The 19,089-nt window shown below is 31.8% G+C and overlaps 1 protein-coding gene and 1 non-coding gene across 3 annotated transcripts in view; one reads left to right on the forward strand and one right to left on the reverse strand.

The window, feature by feature from the left end:
* Nucleotides 1-294: 294 nt before the first annotated feature.
* The window catches only part of g (adaptor-related protein complex 3, delta 1 subunit-like garnet), a 204,628-nt gene continuing 185,833 nt past the window's right edge, over nt 295-19,089 (reverse strand). Inside the window, exons 21-22 of one of the 2 annotated variants that reach the window (XM_089105783.1) lie at nt 10,128-10,247; nt 295-935 (exon numbers count right to left, since the gene is read on the reverse strand). In XM_089105783.1, the coding sequence (XP_088961909.1) occupies nt 852-935; nt 10,128-10,247 (204 nt within the window). In that variant the 3' untranslated portion in view covers nt 295-851. The remainder of the gene's footprint in view (nt 936-10,127; nt 10,248-19,089) is intronic. The other variant, XM_089105784.1, reaches the window with a different exon arrangement.
* Nucleotides 16,838-16,910, forward strand: TRNAR-UCU (transfer RNA arginine (anticodon UCU)). Its single transcript has one exon. It is a non-coding gene; the product is annotated as a tRNA-Arg (tRNA).

Genomic DNA, 19,089 nt, shown 5'->3' on the forward strand with positions numbered 1-19,089 from the left:
GTACTTAAACACAGGTCCCTATCGTATCTTAAACACAGGGCCCTATCGGATTTTAGTTAGGAAGGAGGGGTATTTTTCAGGGGGGGGGGGACGCGAAAACAACCTAAAAAAAAACGCATAAAAATTTGCTTACATACATTTTGTAATGTTTTTATGAGTCAGAAAAACATTTCGAGGGAGGGGGTTCAAACCCTCTCATCCCCCCAAAGATACGGCCCTGCTTAAACATTAACTGTTTTTATTTCTGACTTTGCTACATACTGTAAATTCATTACAGTTAAGTATTTTTTAGTATCTTTTTCTTAATAGTATTTTTGTCCGCTGTCTTTTGTAAATTAAACACACTGAAATATTTGATCCATTTTAGGGACTTTCTGAAAAAGGTTCCTTCTTCATTTTTAGGGACCTAGTCGCAACCCTGTGTTATATTACCATTAGCCTACTATATACTATAAAATTAGTATTACTGTAAAAGAGAAGAATTAAATATTAGTCAGATGTTACTGCACAATTTACTTGAACTGCCTTTTTGAATATCATGACTATGACCAGCCCTAATAACAAAATAGAGACAAAAATTAAAACGAAAAAACGAGAAAAAACAAAAAAATAAAAACTGAAACGAAAAGAAAATTAAATAGAAACAAAAAAAAATAAGAAAAAATTCTAATACTAAGAAACAATGTGTTTTTATTTCGCGGCATAAAAACAAAAAAAGTGAAACCCAACACACAAAATTATTCTGAAACAATGGCCAGGATTAAGAATCAGATGCAAAAAGGGAAAAAAACAATAAAAAATCGCAGAAACGGAAATCCACCTTCAACAGACCGTGAGTGGAATCTCCTTCATCATGGAAGGAGAGGAATCTCCTTCATCAAATTAGATAGAAACTCTTGATTGTCAGATTTTCCATCAATATGCAATTTTCCATCCTAAAAGAAAAAGGATCAAGAACACAGTGGTGCCAATTCACGAAAATCTAGAAGAGGAACTTTTTAAATAAATAAAATAATATTTTAAATAAACACATTATTTAAAATCTAGGTAGGCTACTTTTTTGTTTCTTCAATTTGTTTTAACGGAAATACTCAAAAAAGGATATATAAAAAAGACAATTTTTTAAAATCTAGCCTACCCCCCCCCCTCCAATAATTGGCACGCCTGCATGAACATAGAGGAAATATTAATTCAACAAAACAGCTGACTAGACAATTTTAAGAAAAAGGGCGACTCCATCTTTCTACTATTTCACACTCAAGCTACCAAAATTTGCAATCATTTTGGCTCCACCTTTTTTCTATATATTACCCCCCCCTTCTTCAAAATCCTAAATTTTTCAGAATTTCTGAGCACATTTTATTCAAATTATCAATTCTTCTTTTTAGATTATTTGGAAACGCTATTGCCGTATATCCATGAAAATCAGGATTTTTAGTTCTAAGACGGCTTAAGTGCTTTGTAAAGACTTCAAAATAATTATTAGTCCGTGATCTGCAGTGGTAGGACCAATTGCTCAGGAGATTTTCAAGGCACCCATTGGACCCACTGCAAAATTAATAGAGAATTTCAGAAAAAATTTCTGAAACTCGGGCCTTCGGCTCTCGCGATTAACAACCACCCCAATAATATAGTCTGAAATCACATCCGTCTTCGGCAAAGGGGTCAAAATACCTGGGTGTAATTAAAAATTCGACACCAAAAACCTTAAGACGGTGCAGCTTTCCTTTGAAGGTGCGGTTGCCTTTGTAAACCAATAAATTGTTAATTTCTGAATTTTTACGGACCCCAGATTAAACTAATTAGTTTTGCGTATTTATTCTCAGGGTTTAACGTGGCAATACTGATCACTTCATAATTTTGAACCAACCGAAAGAAAAATCGTATTAGGTTAGTGGTTCCAATCTTCATAAGGAAATAATATAAAATTCTTACTTATACCATTCCTAAGTCCGGAACGCTCGGCAAAGGGGTCAAAATACCCAGGATTGAGTCCAGGATGTAAAAAAAAATTAACACCAAAACCCTTATGACGGTGCAGCTTTCCTTTGAAGGTGCAGTCGTCTTTGTAAATCAATAAATTGTTGATTTCTGATTTTTTACGGACTTAAATTAAACTGATTAGTTTTGCGTATTCTCACGGTTTAAAGTGGCAACACTGATCACTTCATAATTTTGAAACAACCGAAAGAAAAATGGTATTAGGTTAGTGGTTCCAATCTCCATAAGGAGACAATATAAAATTCTTACTTATACCATTCCTAAATCCGGATCGCTCGGCAAAGTGGTCAAAATACCCAGGATTGAGTCCCAGGTGTAAAAAAATTTGACACAGAAAACCTTAAGACGGGAGCTTTCCTTTGAAGATGCAGTAGTATTTGTAAACCAATAAATCGTTGATTTCTGAATTTTTACGACCGCCAATTTAACTAATTAGTTTTGCGTATTTATCCTTACGATTTAACGTGGCAACACTGACCATTTCATAATTTTGAAACAACCCAGGAGAGCCAGACTGAGAACAGGTTAGAGTTCTAATTAAAAGTAAGGCGAGAGCACACCCGATAACACTATTTTACAAAATTGAGTCAATTATTCAACCAATTTGTTGCTTGATACATTAACATAACTACTACTATTAACAACTCACTGAAGCGCCAAGCCTCCTGAGGCCAAACCACTACGCACGTTCTTCCTCCATCCCAACCTATTCATAGCTTCCCCCTTTGCACCCTACAAGAAAGGTCAATTCCTTTCAACGACGTCTTCCCACCCCACTCGGGGTGGGTACCCTAAACGTTTGGTGTAGTAATGCTTGATATAGAACTGTAATTAAGGAGCGACTCGGCCCAATAGTAACCAAAACTCTAAAATTGGAATTTTGATAACAGTAAATACATCAAAAGAACTTAATTTTTGCTACAGTTTGACTTTTTGTCACATTTACTTAAAAGAGACTGCTCAAAAACGAGGACTGTTGAATTTGAAGGAGAACTTTTTTTAAGGGTTGTAACAGAAAGTCAAATTTTAGCGTAAGAAGCTAGGGTTGAGGAAGGGGCGGCTCAACTCATATACGGAGTAATTTTCTTTTCGTTTTAATTTTTAATGTTGCTCCTTAGTTTCAAAAAAAAATTATATTAAATCAATTGACTAATGTAAAAAACTGATTGATTTGACTCATCAATTTAATGATAAGTCTTTCGGTGAATTTCGATAACCAAATCCAAAAGATGTCTGTTGTAACAGTCAATCTTTGTCTGTTGTAACAACAACAGACAAAGATTTAGAATAAAATTGACATAAGAAATTTCTACTATTTTCTATTTAATTTTTACAATTTTAATAAAATTAAATAAATAATTTCTTAGACCACACTGCTTTCCCATTTACGAAAAATTAAGCGAGAAAAACAGGTTGAATTCCAATGCTTTTTTGAAATTAAACCCATTTTTCTCGCTCAATTTTTCATTAGAAGAAAGCGAGAAAAACAGGTTGAATTCCAAAGCTTTTTTAAAAGGATTGTAACAGAAAGTCAAATTTTAGCGTAAGAAGCTAGGGTTGAGAAAGAGGCGGCTCATCTCATATACGGAGTAATTTCGTTTCGTTTTAATTTTTAATGTTGCTCCTTAGTTTCAATAGAAACAAAATATTTAACAAATTATAATAAATCAATTGACTAATGTAAAAAATTGAGTAATTTGACTCATCAATTTAATGATAAGTCTTTCGGTGAACTTTGATAACCAAATCCAAAAGCTGTCTGTTGTAACAGACAATCTTGGTCTGTTGTAACAACAACAGACAAAGATTTAAAATAAATTTGAATTAAGAAATTTCTACTATTTTCTATTTAATTTTTACAATTTTAATAAAATTAAATAAATAATTTCTTAGACCACACTGCTATCCCATTTACGAAAAATTAAGCGAGAAAAACAGGTTGAATTCCAAAGCTTTTTTAAAAGGATTGTAACAGAAAGTCAAATTTTAGCGTAAGAAGCTAGGGTTGAGAAAGGGGCGGCTCCCCGTCAATTTTTTGTGTTGCTCCTTAGTTTCAATAAAAAAAAAAAAAATTATGTTAAATCAATTTACTAATATAAAAAATTGATTGATTTGACTCACTAATTTAATGATAAGTCTTTCGGTGAACTTTGATAACCAAATCCAAAAGCTGTCTGTTGTAACAGACAATCTTTGTCTGTTGTAACAGCAACAGACAAAGGTTTAGAATAAATTTGACTTGAGAAATTTCTACTATTTTCTATTTCATTTTTACAATTTTAATAAAACTAAATACATAATTTCTTAGGCCACACTGCTTTCCCATTTACGAAAAATTAAGCGAGAAAAACAGGTTGAATTCCAATGCTTTTTTAAAGGGTTCAAACAGAAAGTCAAATTTAGCGTAAGAAGCTAGGGTTGAGAAAGGGGAGGCTCCCCTCATATAGGGAGTAATTTTCTTTTCGTTTTAATTTTTTGTGTTGCTCCTTAGTTTCAACAAAAACAAATAATAAATTATGTTAAATCAATTTACTAATATAAAAAATTGATTGATTTGACTCATTAATTTAATGATACGTCTTTCGGTGAACTTTGATAACCAAATCCAAAAGCTGTCTGTTGTAACAGACAATCTTTGTCTGTTGTAACAGCAACAGACAAAGGTTTAGAATAAATTTGACTTGAGAAATTTCTACTATTTTCTATTTCATTTTTACAATTTTAATAAAACTAAATACATAATTTCTTAGGCCACACTGCTTTCCCATTTACGAAAAATTAAGCGAGAAAAACAGGTTGAATTCCAATGCTTTTTTGAAATTAAACCCATTTTTCTTGCTCAATTTTTCATTAGAACAAAGCGAGAAAAACAGGTTGATTTCGAATGCTTTTTTAAAGGGTTGTGACAAAAAGTCAAATTTTAGCGTAAGAAACTAGAGTTGAGGAAGGTGCGGGTCATCTCATATACGGAGTAATTTCTTTTCGTTTTAATTTTCAATGTTGCTCCTTAGTTTCAATAGAAACAAAATATTTAATAAATTATAATAAATCAATTGAATAATGTAAAAAATTGATTAATTTGACTCATCAATTTAATGATAAGTCTTTCGGTGAATTTCGATAACCAAATCCAAAAGATGTCTGTTGTAACAGTCAATCTTTGTCTGTTGTAACAACAACAGACAAAGATTTAGAATAAAATTGACATAAGAAATTTCTACTATTTTCTATTTCATTTTTACAATTTTAATAAAATTAAATAAATAATTTCTTAAACCACACTGCTTTCCCATTTACGAAAAATTAAGCGAGAAAAACAGGTTGATTTCCAATGCTTTTTTTAAAGGGTTGTGACAAAAAGTCAAATTTTAGCGTAAGAAGCTAGGGTTGAGGAAGGGGCGGCTCATCTCATATACGGAGTAATTTCGTTTCGTTTTAATTTTTAATGTTGCTCCTTAAATTCAATAGAAACAAAATATTTAATAAATTATAATAAATCAATTGAATAATGTAAAAAATTGATTAATTTAACTCATCAATTTAATGATAAGTCTTTCGGTGAACTTCGATAACCAAATCCAAACGCTGTCTGTTGTATCAGACAATCTTCGTCTGTTGTAACAACAACAGACAAAGATTTAGAATAAATTTGACCAAATTTCTACTATTTTCTGTTTCATTTTTACAATTTTAATAAAATTAAATAAATAATTTCTTAGACCACACTTCTTTCCCATTTACGAAAAGTTACGCGAGAAAAACAGGATGAATTCCAATGCTTTTTTAAAAGGGTTCTAACAGAAAGTCAAATTTTAGCGTAAGAAGCTAGGGTTGAGAAAGACGCGGCTCCCCTCATATACGGAGTAATTTTCTTTTCGTTTTAATTTTTAATGTTGCTCCTTAGTTTCAATAAAACAAATAATAAATTACGTTAAATCAATTTACTAATATAAAAAATTGATTGATTTGACTCATCAATTTAATGATAAGTCTTTCGGTGAACTTTGATAACCAAATCCAAAAGCTGTCTGTTGTAACAGACAATCTTTGTCTGTTGTAACAGCAACAGACAAAGGTTTAGAATAAATTTGACTTGAGAAATTTCTACTATTTTATATGTCATTTTTACAATTTTAATAAAATTAAATAAATAATTTCTTAGACCACACTGCTTACCCATTTACGAAAAATTATGCGAGAAAAACAGATTGAATTCCAATGCTTTTTGAAATTAAACCCATTTTTCTTGCTCAATTTTTCATTAGAAAAAAAGCGAGAAAAACAGGTTGAATTCTAATGCTATTTTATTTAAATTATACCCGTTTTTCTCGCTCAATTTTTCTCAATTTTTTGATTAGACCTTTTATCTTATTCTTTTTCTGAAAATTAGCACACTAACGTTTATCGGTGTGAAAAATTGATCTAAATAGGTAACGTCTTTGGGAAAATTTGTCTTTCCCCTCTCATCGCCCTTGATACATTTTTCTTAATTTCGTAAAAATAAAAATTTAATTTTTAAATCGTCTGCAAAGTAACACAGAGTCCCAACAGCCAAAAAAAACTGTCAAAATAAAAATTGACAGTTGGACAAGTGTGAGTGAACATCAATCATGTTATTACTATTCTTAAACGTCCTGACCTAGGTTATTTTTGCATTGTATTTGATTTCCAGCCTATTTGTATCTTGTCTATAATAGCAATTGTTTAATTACTTAGCTACCTTGAAGCTGAATTGAACCTTCCAGGTTGATAGAATAGGTCAACTAAATTTAGAGTGTGATCTAAGCTAGATATTCAACAAAAAACATTTATTTTTGGACTAAATTTTTTTGTAAAGTAATCCTGTCTTTTCCTTATATAGTTCAAGGTCGTCAGCTCACAAATTGACTAGGCCAAAAATAGAATATACAATTAAATTAAATACAACATAACTAAATAACTAAAATCTAGTCAATACAACCAAATCTAGAAAAATTATACAAAAAAGTTTTTCTTGTATGAATCAGGGTATGGAGGATTTCATTTCTGTGTGGAAAGGGTGCCGGAGGAGGGAAGGGAATAAGCCGGACACCGTTTTTAAGTAAAAAAAAATTCGTATCACCGACCTAATCTCGGATTCCTGATACTTACATTTAAATAATATAATGAGACTTCATAAAAAGAACTTCAAGAAAGGAGAAAAAACAGCTTAAGACTAAAGCTGTCAAATGGAATTTCTATTAACTTTAATATCCTATTTAAAAATTTTTCCTGTTTAAAAATTTTAATATTCCTTACATTTTTTTTTTGAGATTTAAAGAACACAATGGAGATTAAAGAATACAAAAAAAGGAGATGAAAGATGGCTTATATAGTTTGTGTTGGCTTATATTGCAACTTTTCTGCAACTAGTTGATATTTAGAACCAATATTTAATATATTTTATTTGATTAAAAGCACTTAACGAAAATTGTAGAGCTTAAAAAAAGAATAAAAAAAAGCTGGCTTACGAAATTACTATTTGGTTTTATTACAGATTTTCTATAAGAGAGCGGCCAATGCTTATTTTCTTTAATATTTTTAGTTGGATCTAAAAAACGAAGCGGGAATGAAGAAAAAAACACCCAAAAAAGAAACATATGATTCAGAGCAATAATGCCTTATGAAACTTTTATTAGGCCATTTACCCCATTAGCCCCATTAGAGGAGCATTTTTTTAATTCCCAAAAGATTCAGTTGTCCGAGGGGAAATAAAAATTTAATGAACCTAACAGAAATGGTTCTTGAAAATTTGGCCTATAAGACATATTTTTTGCACTTTTTGAAATTACTCGCATTAACCTTTAAAAAATAATTTAGTATAGACCTAGATATTGATAAAAGAAGTAGCCATATGTTTCGCACATTTTGAAACAGAGAACAAAAAGAATAATTTTAGGTTCAAGAAAGAGTTCAACAAATTTTAAGTTTCGTTAAAATGTTGGCCCTATGTTTAAACCAAATGATATATATATATATATATATATATATATATATATATATATATATATATATATATATATATATATATATATATATATATATATATATATATATATATATATATATATATATATATACATATATATATATACGAAGGTTCAAACTTGGGATTTTGTTTTTTAAGGTTTTTGAATTGTTGTAATCCCTTGTTAAAATATATACAAATATTTTTGCAATTATCAGTTTTTTGCTCTTTACGCAATTTAAACGTCTTTTCATACTGCAGTCTGTTCAAAGATATTTGATTTCTGAAGCTAGTCCGATTTCTAACGACGATATATAATAAACTCGAATTTTTTCTTCTTTTTTGAATTGTTGTAATCCCTTGTCAAAATAGAAATTCATCAACTGTAATAATTGAAAATTTTCGTTTTTTGGGCCTTCCTACTGATATTATATAACTGGTTGCGTTCAAGCCTGTACACTTAATCACGTAGCGAGTTGATTTTATCTAAAAAAAAACTAATTTCAAAATTTTCAGGCATTTTTCTAGTTAGAATTAAAAAAATTAAAATTATTGCTCAGGCACCGTATATATTTTTGCAGTTTACGTAATAACTTTAGCGATTCTGAACTGAACTGAAATTTTTTTACAACTGTTTTTCATGTCTTGAAAAGACTTTGCTTTTACTTATAAGAAAAGAAATTCGGTAATGATGTTTTTCTAACAACTATTTCTACTAAGCGTCATTGCAATACTGATGTATATGAAAATGACATCACTCACATAATTTTTTTCTTCTAAAATTAAGGCTCTAACGAATTTTCTAACGAATTTTCTCAAACTTCTGACCTATCTAAATAGTTTTCTTAGGCCAGAATATTCCAGGATAACAATTTTCGCGAAAAAATATGGTGCCGTTTTCGAGAAAAAATACATACATACATAGACAAATAAATATATATACAATTATTGCTCGTTTATAAAGATAGTTTTATATATACATATATATATATATATATATATATATATATATATATATATATATATATATATATATATATATATATATATATATATATATATATATATATATATATATATATATATATATATTATGGTGAATGTCCGTAAATTGGTGAATGTCCGAAATACATGTTTTCCTCCTTGGACTTAGTCACCCGTTGCCAGTCAATTTTTTCAGTTTAATGCAAGGTTTGATGATGGGATGTTAGGTTAGATTAGGTTAGACGAGTTTAGGTTGGTTTAGGTTCGCTTAAGTTTGGTTTTTAACCCATTTCTGATATTTAAAACCAAATTTAACCTAACCTAATCTCGGCTAATATATTCTAACCAAATTTTAATTTTAACCATCATAAGTTGCATAAGACTAAAAAAGCTGACTCACAAAGCTAATTGAATCGAAGTAGAGCCAAAGGATTTTCGAACATTCACAGGTGTCAACATTAACTAGATTCAGACATTCACCAAATTCTCTATAAATGTATATATATATATATATATATATATATATATATATAATATATATATATATATATATATATATATATATATATATATAATATATATATATATATATATATAATATATATATATATATATATATATATATATATATATATATATATATATATATATATATATATATATATATATATATATATATATATAATAGTACCAGGAGCCAGTGTCTCCAAGGGTCTATGTCGGCTTTTTGACAGTTATTAAATATGTACAGGGAACTAACATTTTCTTCGACAATTAACTATGGGAAAAAATAATCAACTGTGGGAAAAAGCCACAGTTCATATAATTATCCAGTAAGCTTATCGCAGATCATTTCTGGTCTTCGTTCTCGGTGCGAACAGAAAGCTCCTCCCACTTCTTTCTGCATTAGCGGGTTAGTCTTTTTCCGATTGTTGCCAACAAAGTGCATTATTCGTAATAGCGGGTTTCCACTTGTTTCCGATTCGATCACAGTCTGACTTGTCTACCCGTGAAAAGATCTGATTCCGCTTATGTTTCTATCTGCAAAAACGTTCTCTGGAGCACTCGCACCTTGGTCCGGGTTTTTACAATGGGTGAGATAGGGAAAGATCATACTGGATAATTATATAAACTGTAGGAAAAAGCATATCAATACCTTTATCTTGAGAAGGAATGCGAAAACACTACCAAGAATAGAAGTGCCATAGAGAGAGGCAGTATCATTGATCTTCTCAATTAATTGCAAACCAAGATATTCCGTTAAAATATTCAGTACCTGAAAAAAGCAAAAAGTAACAAAAAAAAAGAAAAAAGATAAAAGCAAAGTTACAAAAAAGTAAAAAGCAAAAAGCAAAAAAATATAACTTTCAGTACCTGAAAGTTACATTTCTTTCAGTTTATTTAAGCTAGTTTTGTTGATATGTTGAGTAAGCTGCGATATCTATTCGTTCTAAGGGTACTTGTCTAAAATATAAAACACACTCGAGATTTTCGATCGCACCTGATGCGAACATGAGACATGAAACTGGTCAAGCAACTTCTTTATACCAGAGAATTAGCTTTGGCTGTGTCGGAAAATAAATAATAAGTGTCGGAATAAAAATAAATATTCTATTTTAGTATTTAGTTGGTATTTTGGTTAGGTATGGTTAGGCATGGTATGGTTCGAATGGGTTTGTATAGGTTACATATTTAATATATGCTATGCTTTACCCCCACCCCTTATGTGCAAATATATAGCCAAAATTTGTTTCTAAGCTATTATATATTTCATCATATTTTGTTTTATTTCATTAGCATTAACCAAACTTCACTTCTCGAGTGTGTTTTATATAATAGACAAGTAGCCTACTGTTCTAAGTTTCAACATTGCTCTTTACTTCAGTAAGAGAAAAGCTTTACTTCTTAAATTAATTCTTAATCGTCTTTTTTTTTTAATAAAACTCGATGTTATTTCAATTTTTTTAATTAAACACGATATTTTATTTAATTAAACACGATGGCAAAAAGACTGTTGTTTTTTATTTTAATTTACGTGATGAAACTAAGGAATTCAGTCTTTGCTAAAATACGACAATAAATACAAGAATGGATCCTCCTCCTCCTCCCTTCCTACCTCCCTTACTTACCTTACTTACTTACCTTAAACTTACCCCTAACTTCGTCTCATAACTAGAGTCCAAATTGTATGTTGTGACCGGTATCTTTGAGAATTTGCAATTAGAAATTTAATTATTTTCATAGAAATAAATATAATTAAATGCCACTAATGTCATTTAGATGAGGTAAGATTTATTACCGAAAAAAGGCTATCACAAGCACAAATGGGCCGAATTCACACTTTAGCGTCAATACATAAATTAAATAATACAGAACCAAACAAACAACAAGAAAGTAAAAAATGGCCGAATTTTTTTTTAAAAAGGTCAATGTCAGTCAGTAAAAATACCAAAAACAATTTAAACTCCTGAAATTAAAAGGTCAATGTTAATCAGCAAAAATGTAAAAAAAACTCGTAAAATTAAAAATGGAATAAAATAATTAAAAAAAAGCATTATTTGGTTTTGCGACCAAGAAATACAAAGCTAAAAATTTAAAAAATCAACATTAAACTTTTAAGGTAAAAAGGGAGTCAGAGGGAGGGGGGTTCCTATATTCACTAATCTAATATAATTTTTTTTTATTTAGTATAAAAAAATATAAATAATTCAGTAAGTTGTAGTGAACAAATAAAAATTTCGCAATAGGGATTAGTGACGTATAATCCTGACATATTTGTAACCTTCATTTGTTTCTACTGATCTACTGACCTAATTTCTGACATATATATATATATATATATATATATATATATATATATATATATATATATATATATATATATATATATATATATATATATATATATATATATATATATATATATATATATATATATATATATATATATATATATATATATATGTGCCAGGCTGTTGTTTATGTAACCCTAATTGACAAGCAGAAGAGGGGCAGTAAACTCGTGGCAAGTGCCGTTGTACCTGCCGGGAGAGTCTCCCTTAAATGGCAGGGATCAGGTTGAATGGGGACTGACCCTTCCCTTGTTTATTGGGGTTAAACCGGGATCAAGCATGGGAGAGAGAATAATGCTAAATGACGTGTTGAACTATATATCTTGATCAATGGCTGTCGGAATAAAGAGGGAAGTGTTTGTAAAACGAGCTGTGGGATTTTTTTTTATAGAGACTCGATTTACGAAATGCGTGCAAGATAAGAATAATTTAGTTGATATTGCTAAGCTGCTTGCACGATGCGCTAAAGGAAGAATAAAACACCCCAAGTTCGTTATATTTGATCCCCAAGAAGTACCGGCCAGTGGAGCAGAAGTAGGTGCATGACTTATATCGTAGGTGAATGAAATCCGACAGCAGTTCTCGGGTTTTCTCGAGCGTTATAACCAAGTTCCACTCCCATGGCCACCCGGCAATTCTGTAAGTAACAGAAGCCAACCTAATCCCACCCCAGATAGACATTCTCCACTACATATTGACATAAACCTGTAATAATATTAAAAATGGGATATCATTTTTAATGAAAAAAACACCTCTATATGCAGTTGAATAGTTTCTGGCATTAGCAGGTGTCCAATTTAAAGAAAGAAACGTGGGTGAAAAATCAGCAAAAATCAGCAAAAAATAAGCTAAAAAAAATATGACACTTAAAACCTTAAGAAGGTGCAACTTTCCTTTGAAGGTGCAATCGTCTTTGTAACCCAATAAATTGTTGATTTCTGAATTTTTACGGACTCCAAATTTAACTAATTAGTTTTGCGTATTTATTATCATGATTTAACGTGGCAACACTGATAATTTCATAATTTTGAAACAACCAAAAGGAAAATGGTATTAGGTATATGCAGTTGTATAGTTTTTGGCATTAGCAGGTGTCCAATTTAAAAGAGAGAAATGTGGGTGAAAAATCAGCAAAAAATAAGCTAAAAAAATACGACACTTAAAACCTTAGGAAGGTGCAGCTTTCCTGTGAAGGTGAAACCGTCTTTGTAAACCAATAAACTGTTTATTTCTGAATTTTTACGGACGCTAAATTTAACTAATTAGTTTTGCCTATTTATTCTCACGGTTTAACGTGGCAACACTGATCACTTCATAGTTTTGAAACAACCGAAAGAAAAATGGTATTAGATATATGCAGTTGTATATTTTTTTGGCATTAGGGGGTGTCCAATTTAAAAGAAACGTGGGTGAAAAATCACCAAAAAATAAGCTAAAAAAATATGACACCAAAAACCTTAAGAAGGTGCAGCTTTCCTTTGGAGGTGCAGTCGTCTTTGTAAACCAATAAATTGTTGATTTCTGGACTTTTACGGAGGCCAAATTAAACTAATTATTTTTGCGTATTTATTATCACGGTTTAACGTGGCAACACTAGTCACTTCCTAATTTTGAAACAACCCAAAGAAAAACGGCATTAGGTTAGTGGTTCCAAACTCCATAAGAAAACACTATAAAATTCTTACTTATATCATTCCTAAATCCGGATTGCTTCACTTTTCCCTAACACTCCAATCCTACCTCATCATAATGTTCAAATATATAGTCCGAATTATATGATAGATAGATAGATTGATAGATAAGATAAAGTACATTTTAAAGCCACAAATAGGGCCATGTACACGAAAAAGCACAAATATCATACACTTACATAAGCTGTAATCAGAAAACACTTAAACGAAACACTAAATTTACCTAATACTAGGACTTATTACTTTTTCTAGGATGTATGGTCATGTACACAAAAAAAAGCGCAAATAATATAAACGTACATCAGGGTTCCCTGCTCTTCCAAATTCGTATCACAATAATAACAAAAAACACTCAAACAACTGTGTTTGAAACACCTAAATGAAACACTACATTCAATTAATAAACTAGAATTTTCTTTTAGTAAACGTAGTCTTCACATACCGCGCTATTTTACCGCTATTCATACCGCGCTAATATAGTCCGAATTATATAAATATTGTAATTTCAATTTCAAATTTTTACAATCAGTTGCAACACCGCTTGTTTACCTTTTGCCCTTAAATTAATAAGAGGAAAAGTATCGCGCTCTTGAAAACATGTTTCGCTATATGTTTGTTAATTGGGGGGAAGGACGGGGGGAGGTTAAGCGAAGGTGTCCGCATTTTGGAACGATAAAGGTAAGCATTTCAGAAATTTTCAAAGTAGTTTTAAGAACTGTACAGTGTTTAATTATAGAATTAAACTGATCAGAGCCATAACCGGGATTTTTGTTCGGGAAGAAGGAGGACAAAAAACTTAAAATGCATCAAAATTAGTTCTAATGCATTTTTATTACATTTTCACTAGTGGGACGAACATTCAGGGGGGAGAGGTTCAAACCCCTAGCCCCTCCCCTGAATAAGGCCTCAAAACTGATACAGAAAAATCTTTAAAAACTGCAGTTTTCAGGCATGAAGACCTAGGATGGGTCCAAGAGGTCTAAAAAATTAACATTTTGATGTCCTTGGTACTCAGACGAGCACTAAGAATTGCAATAATCCAAGCTTTGACGGTCTCCCAAAATGAGCATAAAAAAAAAAACATTGGTAACCAATTTATGCCGGTAATATTTACTGTGATGCGGTTAACTTTATTACACGAAAAGAAGAGAAAATAAGACCCCCCCCCAAGAAAAAAATTTAACACTGGAAACATGAATCAACAATCCACTAAACTTTTCTAACAAGCACCAATTAGTCCACAGGAACAGAAGAAAAACGGACATTTCATGAGACATAGAAAATTGCAGTTCCTATGTTCTCCAAGACAGAAAAAAGAGGACACGGTCAGAAAAAAAAGAAACTGCATTAGACAAGGCTTTATGATAAACACTGTGTTCTTTGTTTCAATGAAACTTGGTAGAAACAACCCAAATACGGATTTTTTCAAGGAGGGGGGTTTACCATCTTCAAGAAAATATTCAAGGCAAACTACTCCAGTCTACATATAAGTATCTGCCAGCCCACAGTGGCCTTACTCAGTGGCCACAGTGGCCTTACTCGTGTTTTGTATCATGAATGTTTTTCTTTTCTTTGGTTACTCTGCTCTTGTGAAGTTTTTAAGTTTTATGTACTCATGTATGCAGTGTATTATCTACTTTTTTTCGTTATACTCCACAATTATCATTTTTGTATATGATGTGGGTTAAAAATAAATAATTATTATTAATATCTCGCTATGCAGCGGAAACCTGTTTATCAATAGCGGCTTTGAGATATCGATGCGGTCTTTCTTTCGTGTGTACCCAGATTCTAGATAAGTACCAAATGAAACCTTCAGTGATGAATCCAGGAACAAAAAAAATGCTCTAGGAAGGTATTGTCAAGCTTCTATGTTAACCTTCTAGTTATTTTCTAAGTCTTAGAAATTTGCCTACTTGACAGTTGTATTACCTATTGCAATTTTGACAAAAAAAATTATTTTACCTTAATTTTCAGTTATCATTTTCTTTTTCTCTGGTTTTAGTTCTGAAAATGCAATTCCTGTTATTTGAGTAGAATTTTAAGTAATATCAATGGGATTTTTCTAAATTTGGGAAATGTATTTGCAGATATTGGAAACCCCATAAATTGAGATCGAGCAAAGTTGTGAAGTTGAAAACAGTTTTCCTGTACTTCTTTTAAGCAGAAGATCTATTTTGCAAGGTTTCACTTTTTTTTACCACAAAGATTTTTAAAGGTCATAAAAGTATCTGTCCTCTAGAGGGAGAAGGAGTGGAGGTAGGTACTTCAAAATATATTTCCAGGACATCCCTTAGTCTCTGAAAGTTTCAGACCCATCCCTGAAAATTTCATTTTCCTAAACTAACCCATTTCCAAGACAGCAAAAGGTAACTAAGTTATAATTTTACCGAAAATACATCAAGTGGTAGCCTATGTTCACTTTCATCCTAGCTAAATTGGTAAATTTTTTGCAGTTCATATTATTGACTTACGAATAAAGTAAACAATAATGATGCGTAATACGGACACTTTTATATACTACGTAACGAGAGACGATACCCGCCAGACTGTTTTTTTTTTCAAGAGACCGCTATTCAGAAATGGAATGCAAAGAGTAGTTTCCATTACGTTTACGGTATTTAAACTGTTGTTTTTTGGGGTTTAGAGGGAGAGGTACCTAGGTTAGGTTTGGTTACGTATTTATTATATGCTTTGCTTTACCCCCCACCCCCTAAAGTGCAACTATATACCCCAAATTATTTTGTAAACTATTATATATTAATCCTATTTTATTTCATTAGCATTAACCAAACTTGACTTTTTAGCAGTGTCCGTATTATGCACCAGTACCAAGTAAACATACCACTCGTTGCCTTTTTTCATGCTCTTTGCAAATGTAATAATCATCTTTGTCGGAAATGAATTTTACCCCAACCCTAAATATACCGATTCATGGTATATATTTGCATATTAGGTGGGGGTGGGGGTGGGGGTAAAGTTTAAACTTAGCTCTCATTTGCATCAGAAATAAAATTTACCCCCACCCCTAATATGCAAATATATACCCTGAATTGATATATGTATAGGGGTGGGGGTAAAACCATTTCCGACAAAAATGATTATTATATTTGTAAAGAGCATAAAAAAAGGCATCGAGTCGTATGTTTACTTTATTCGTAAGTCAATAATATGAACTGCGGAAAATTTATCGCTAAATTATGTCGAAACTGCGAATTTACCACTGGAACTTAAGGGACCATTCCCATCCCCACCTATAGACTAAAGTACGAAGTGCTTAAAGGATAATAATTATAAAGTAAAATATTTAAGTTTTCATCCAAGCCTGCGTAGCGCAGTGGATAGCGCGTCGGACTTCTAATCCGAAGGTCGCGGGTTCGACTCCCGCCGTAGGTAGATTTTTTATGCTTATATTTAACAATTTAACCAATCAAATATCTATTTTGGGTGGATTTTACCCTTAGGCCTACCTCAGCGCTAGGGTTCACAATGTTGTTTTTTGTTTTTTGTTTTCTCCATACCAGGGCACTTCATATCGAAGGAGTTGTCGTAGAAACTTCGAAAAGGGCTCATTTGATTGGAAATTGGAGTGGCTAGTGTCCTTTTTAATATTCGAAAGTGATTGGAGGACAACTAGCCCCCCCCCCACCCATCAGTCCCCACCACTCATCAAATAAAATTTTAAGATAGCCATTTTGTTCCGCATAGTTAATTTAATGATAGAAAATATGTTTGTGCAGACGACTCTACCCCAAATCCCTCAAAACCCGGTTGTTAAGTTATGCCCTGGGGGTATTTAATGTTTTTTATAGAAGGCGTTGTCGTAGAAACTTCAAAAAAGCTCATTCGATTGGAAATTCAACGGGCTACTGCCCTTTTTAATTGTCGAAAGTGATTGGAGGGCATCTAGGCCCCCCACGCCCATCATTCCCCCAAATACATTCAATAAAAATTTTGAGACAGCCATTTTGTTCAGCGTAGTTGATTTCCAGATAGAAAATATGCTTTGAGGAGGACACTCCCCCACAACCCTCAGGGCAAGGGTTTTAAGTTATATCCTGGGGTATATAAGGTTTTTATAGAAGGCGTTGTCATAGAAACTTCAAAAGAGACTCATTCGCTAGGAATTTCAAAGGGCTAGTGCCCTTTTTAATAGTTAAAAGTGATTGGAGGGCGACTCGCCCCCCCCCCACGTCCAGCCTTCACCCAAACACATCCCATCAAAATTTTGAGATAACCTTTTTGTTCAGCGTAGTTGATTTCCAGAGAGAAAATATGTTTTTGAGGAGGACATTCCCCCACAGCCCTCAGGGCAAGGGTTTTAAGTTATGCCCAGGGGGAATAAAATGTTATGATAGAAGGCGTCGTCGTAGAAACTTCAAAAAAGCTCATTCGATTGGAAATTCAACGGGCTAGTGCGCTTTTTAATAGTCGAAAGTGATTAGAGGGCAACTACCCCCCCTCTGCAGGGGTATAATTTTTTGAGGATGTCTCAAAAAATTTTGAGACATCCATTTTGTTCAGCGTAGTTGATTTACAGATAGAAAAACGTTGTCGTAAAAACTTCAGAAAAGGGCTCATTCGATTTGAAATTCAAAGGGCTAGTGTCCTTTTTAATAGCCGAAAGTGATTAGTAATATTTGTTGTTGTTGTTTAGACCAGGGCACTTCGTATCGAAGGAGTTGTCGTGGGAACTTCGAAAGGGGCTCATTCGATTGAAAACAGAAAGGGCTGATGCCCTTTTTAATATCGAAAGTGATTGGAGGGCTACTAATTTCCCTTCCACTCCCACCCTCCCATTATGTTTAAAAACTAAATGTTGCCTCAAGATTAAAACAAAAGGAGCAGACTCAAAACGAGAAAAAAATAAATGTTTATTTTTCAAAAATAAATGTTTATATCATTTATATCAAAAATATAAATGTTTTTACTTTTATAACTTTAATAAATCAAATAATATTAACACTTTTATTACTAAATATCAGTATGTTTATATTAAACTGACAATGCATATTCATTTGTATTTTTTTCCGGAAAATGCAATTTTTGTTCTGGCCTTGGGAAGGCATAGGGGTTTTGCGCCCAACTTATGTAAATTTCTGTTCGTTGCGAGTTTGACTCGGTTATTTATTGTAATTTCTGTTCGTTTTGGGTTTCATTTATTTATCGATGCTGATTTGTGGTAGTTTCGAGCTTGGTAGATTATTTTATTTTTGCTCATTTTCTGTTTAATTGAGTTCTTTACTTTTCTTTGAAAAACTTATTTTGTGGAAAAAGTTTTTTTAATTATTCTTCTGGTATAATCTTTATTGTTCAGGACTATTAGCTCTAGATAATAGTCTAGCTAATAGTCTAGCCAATACAATTGACTGTTCTTTGTTTAGTAATACTAAGTTTCCACGAACTTCAAAGAACTTCGGTTTTTTCAAAGACCAAACTGCCTTTTCCATGACGCACAAATAACACTTCAGTAGGAACAATTCCTTTTATTTTACAGGGAAACAGCAACAAAATCTCTGGATCTTCTGAAGACGGCAACTGTATATGTCACCATCATATGTGTATGTCAAAAACT

This window comes from Artemia sp. Qi Xiang Cuo, chromosome 20 (genome assembly GCF_049724085.1).
Source record: "Artemia sp. Qi Xiang Cuo chromosome 20, ASM4972408v1, whole genome shotgun sequence".
NCBI lineage: Eukaryota > Metazoa > Arthropoda > Branchiopoda > Anostraca > Artemiidae > Artemia > Artemia sp. Qi Xiang Cuo.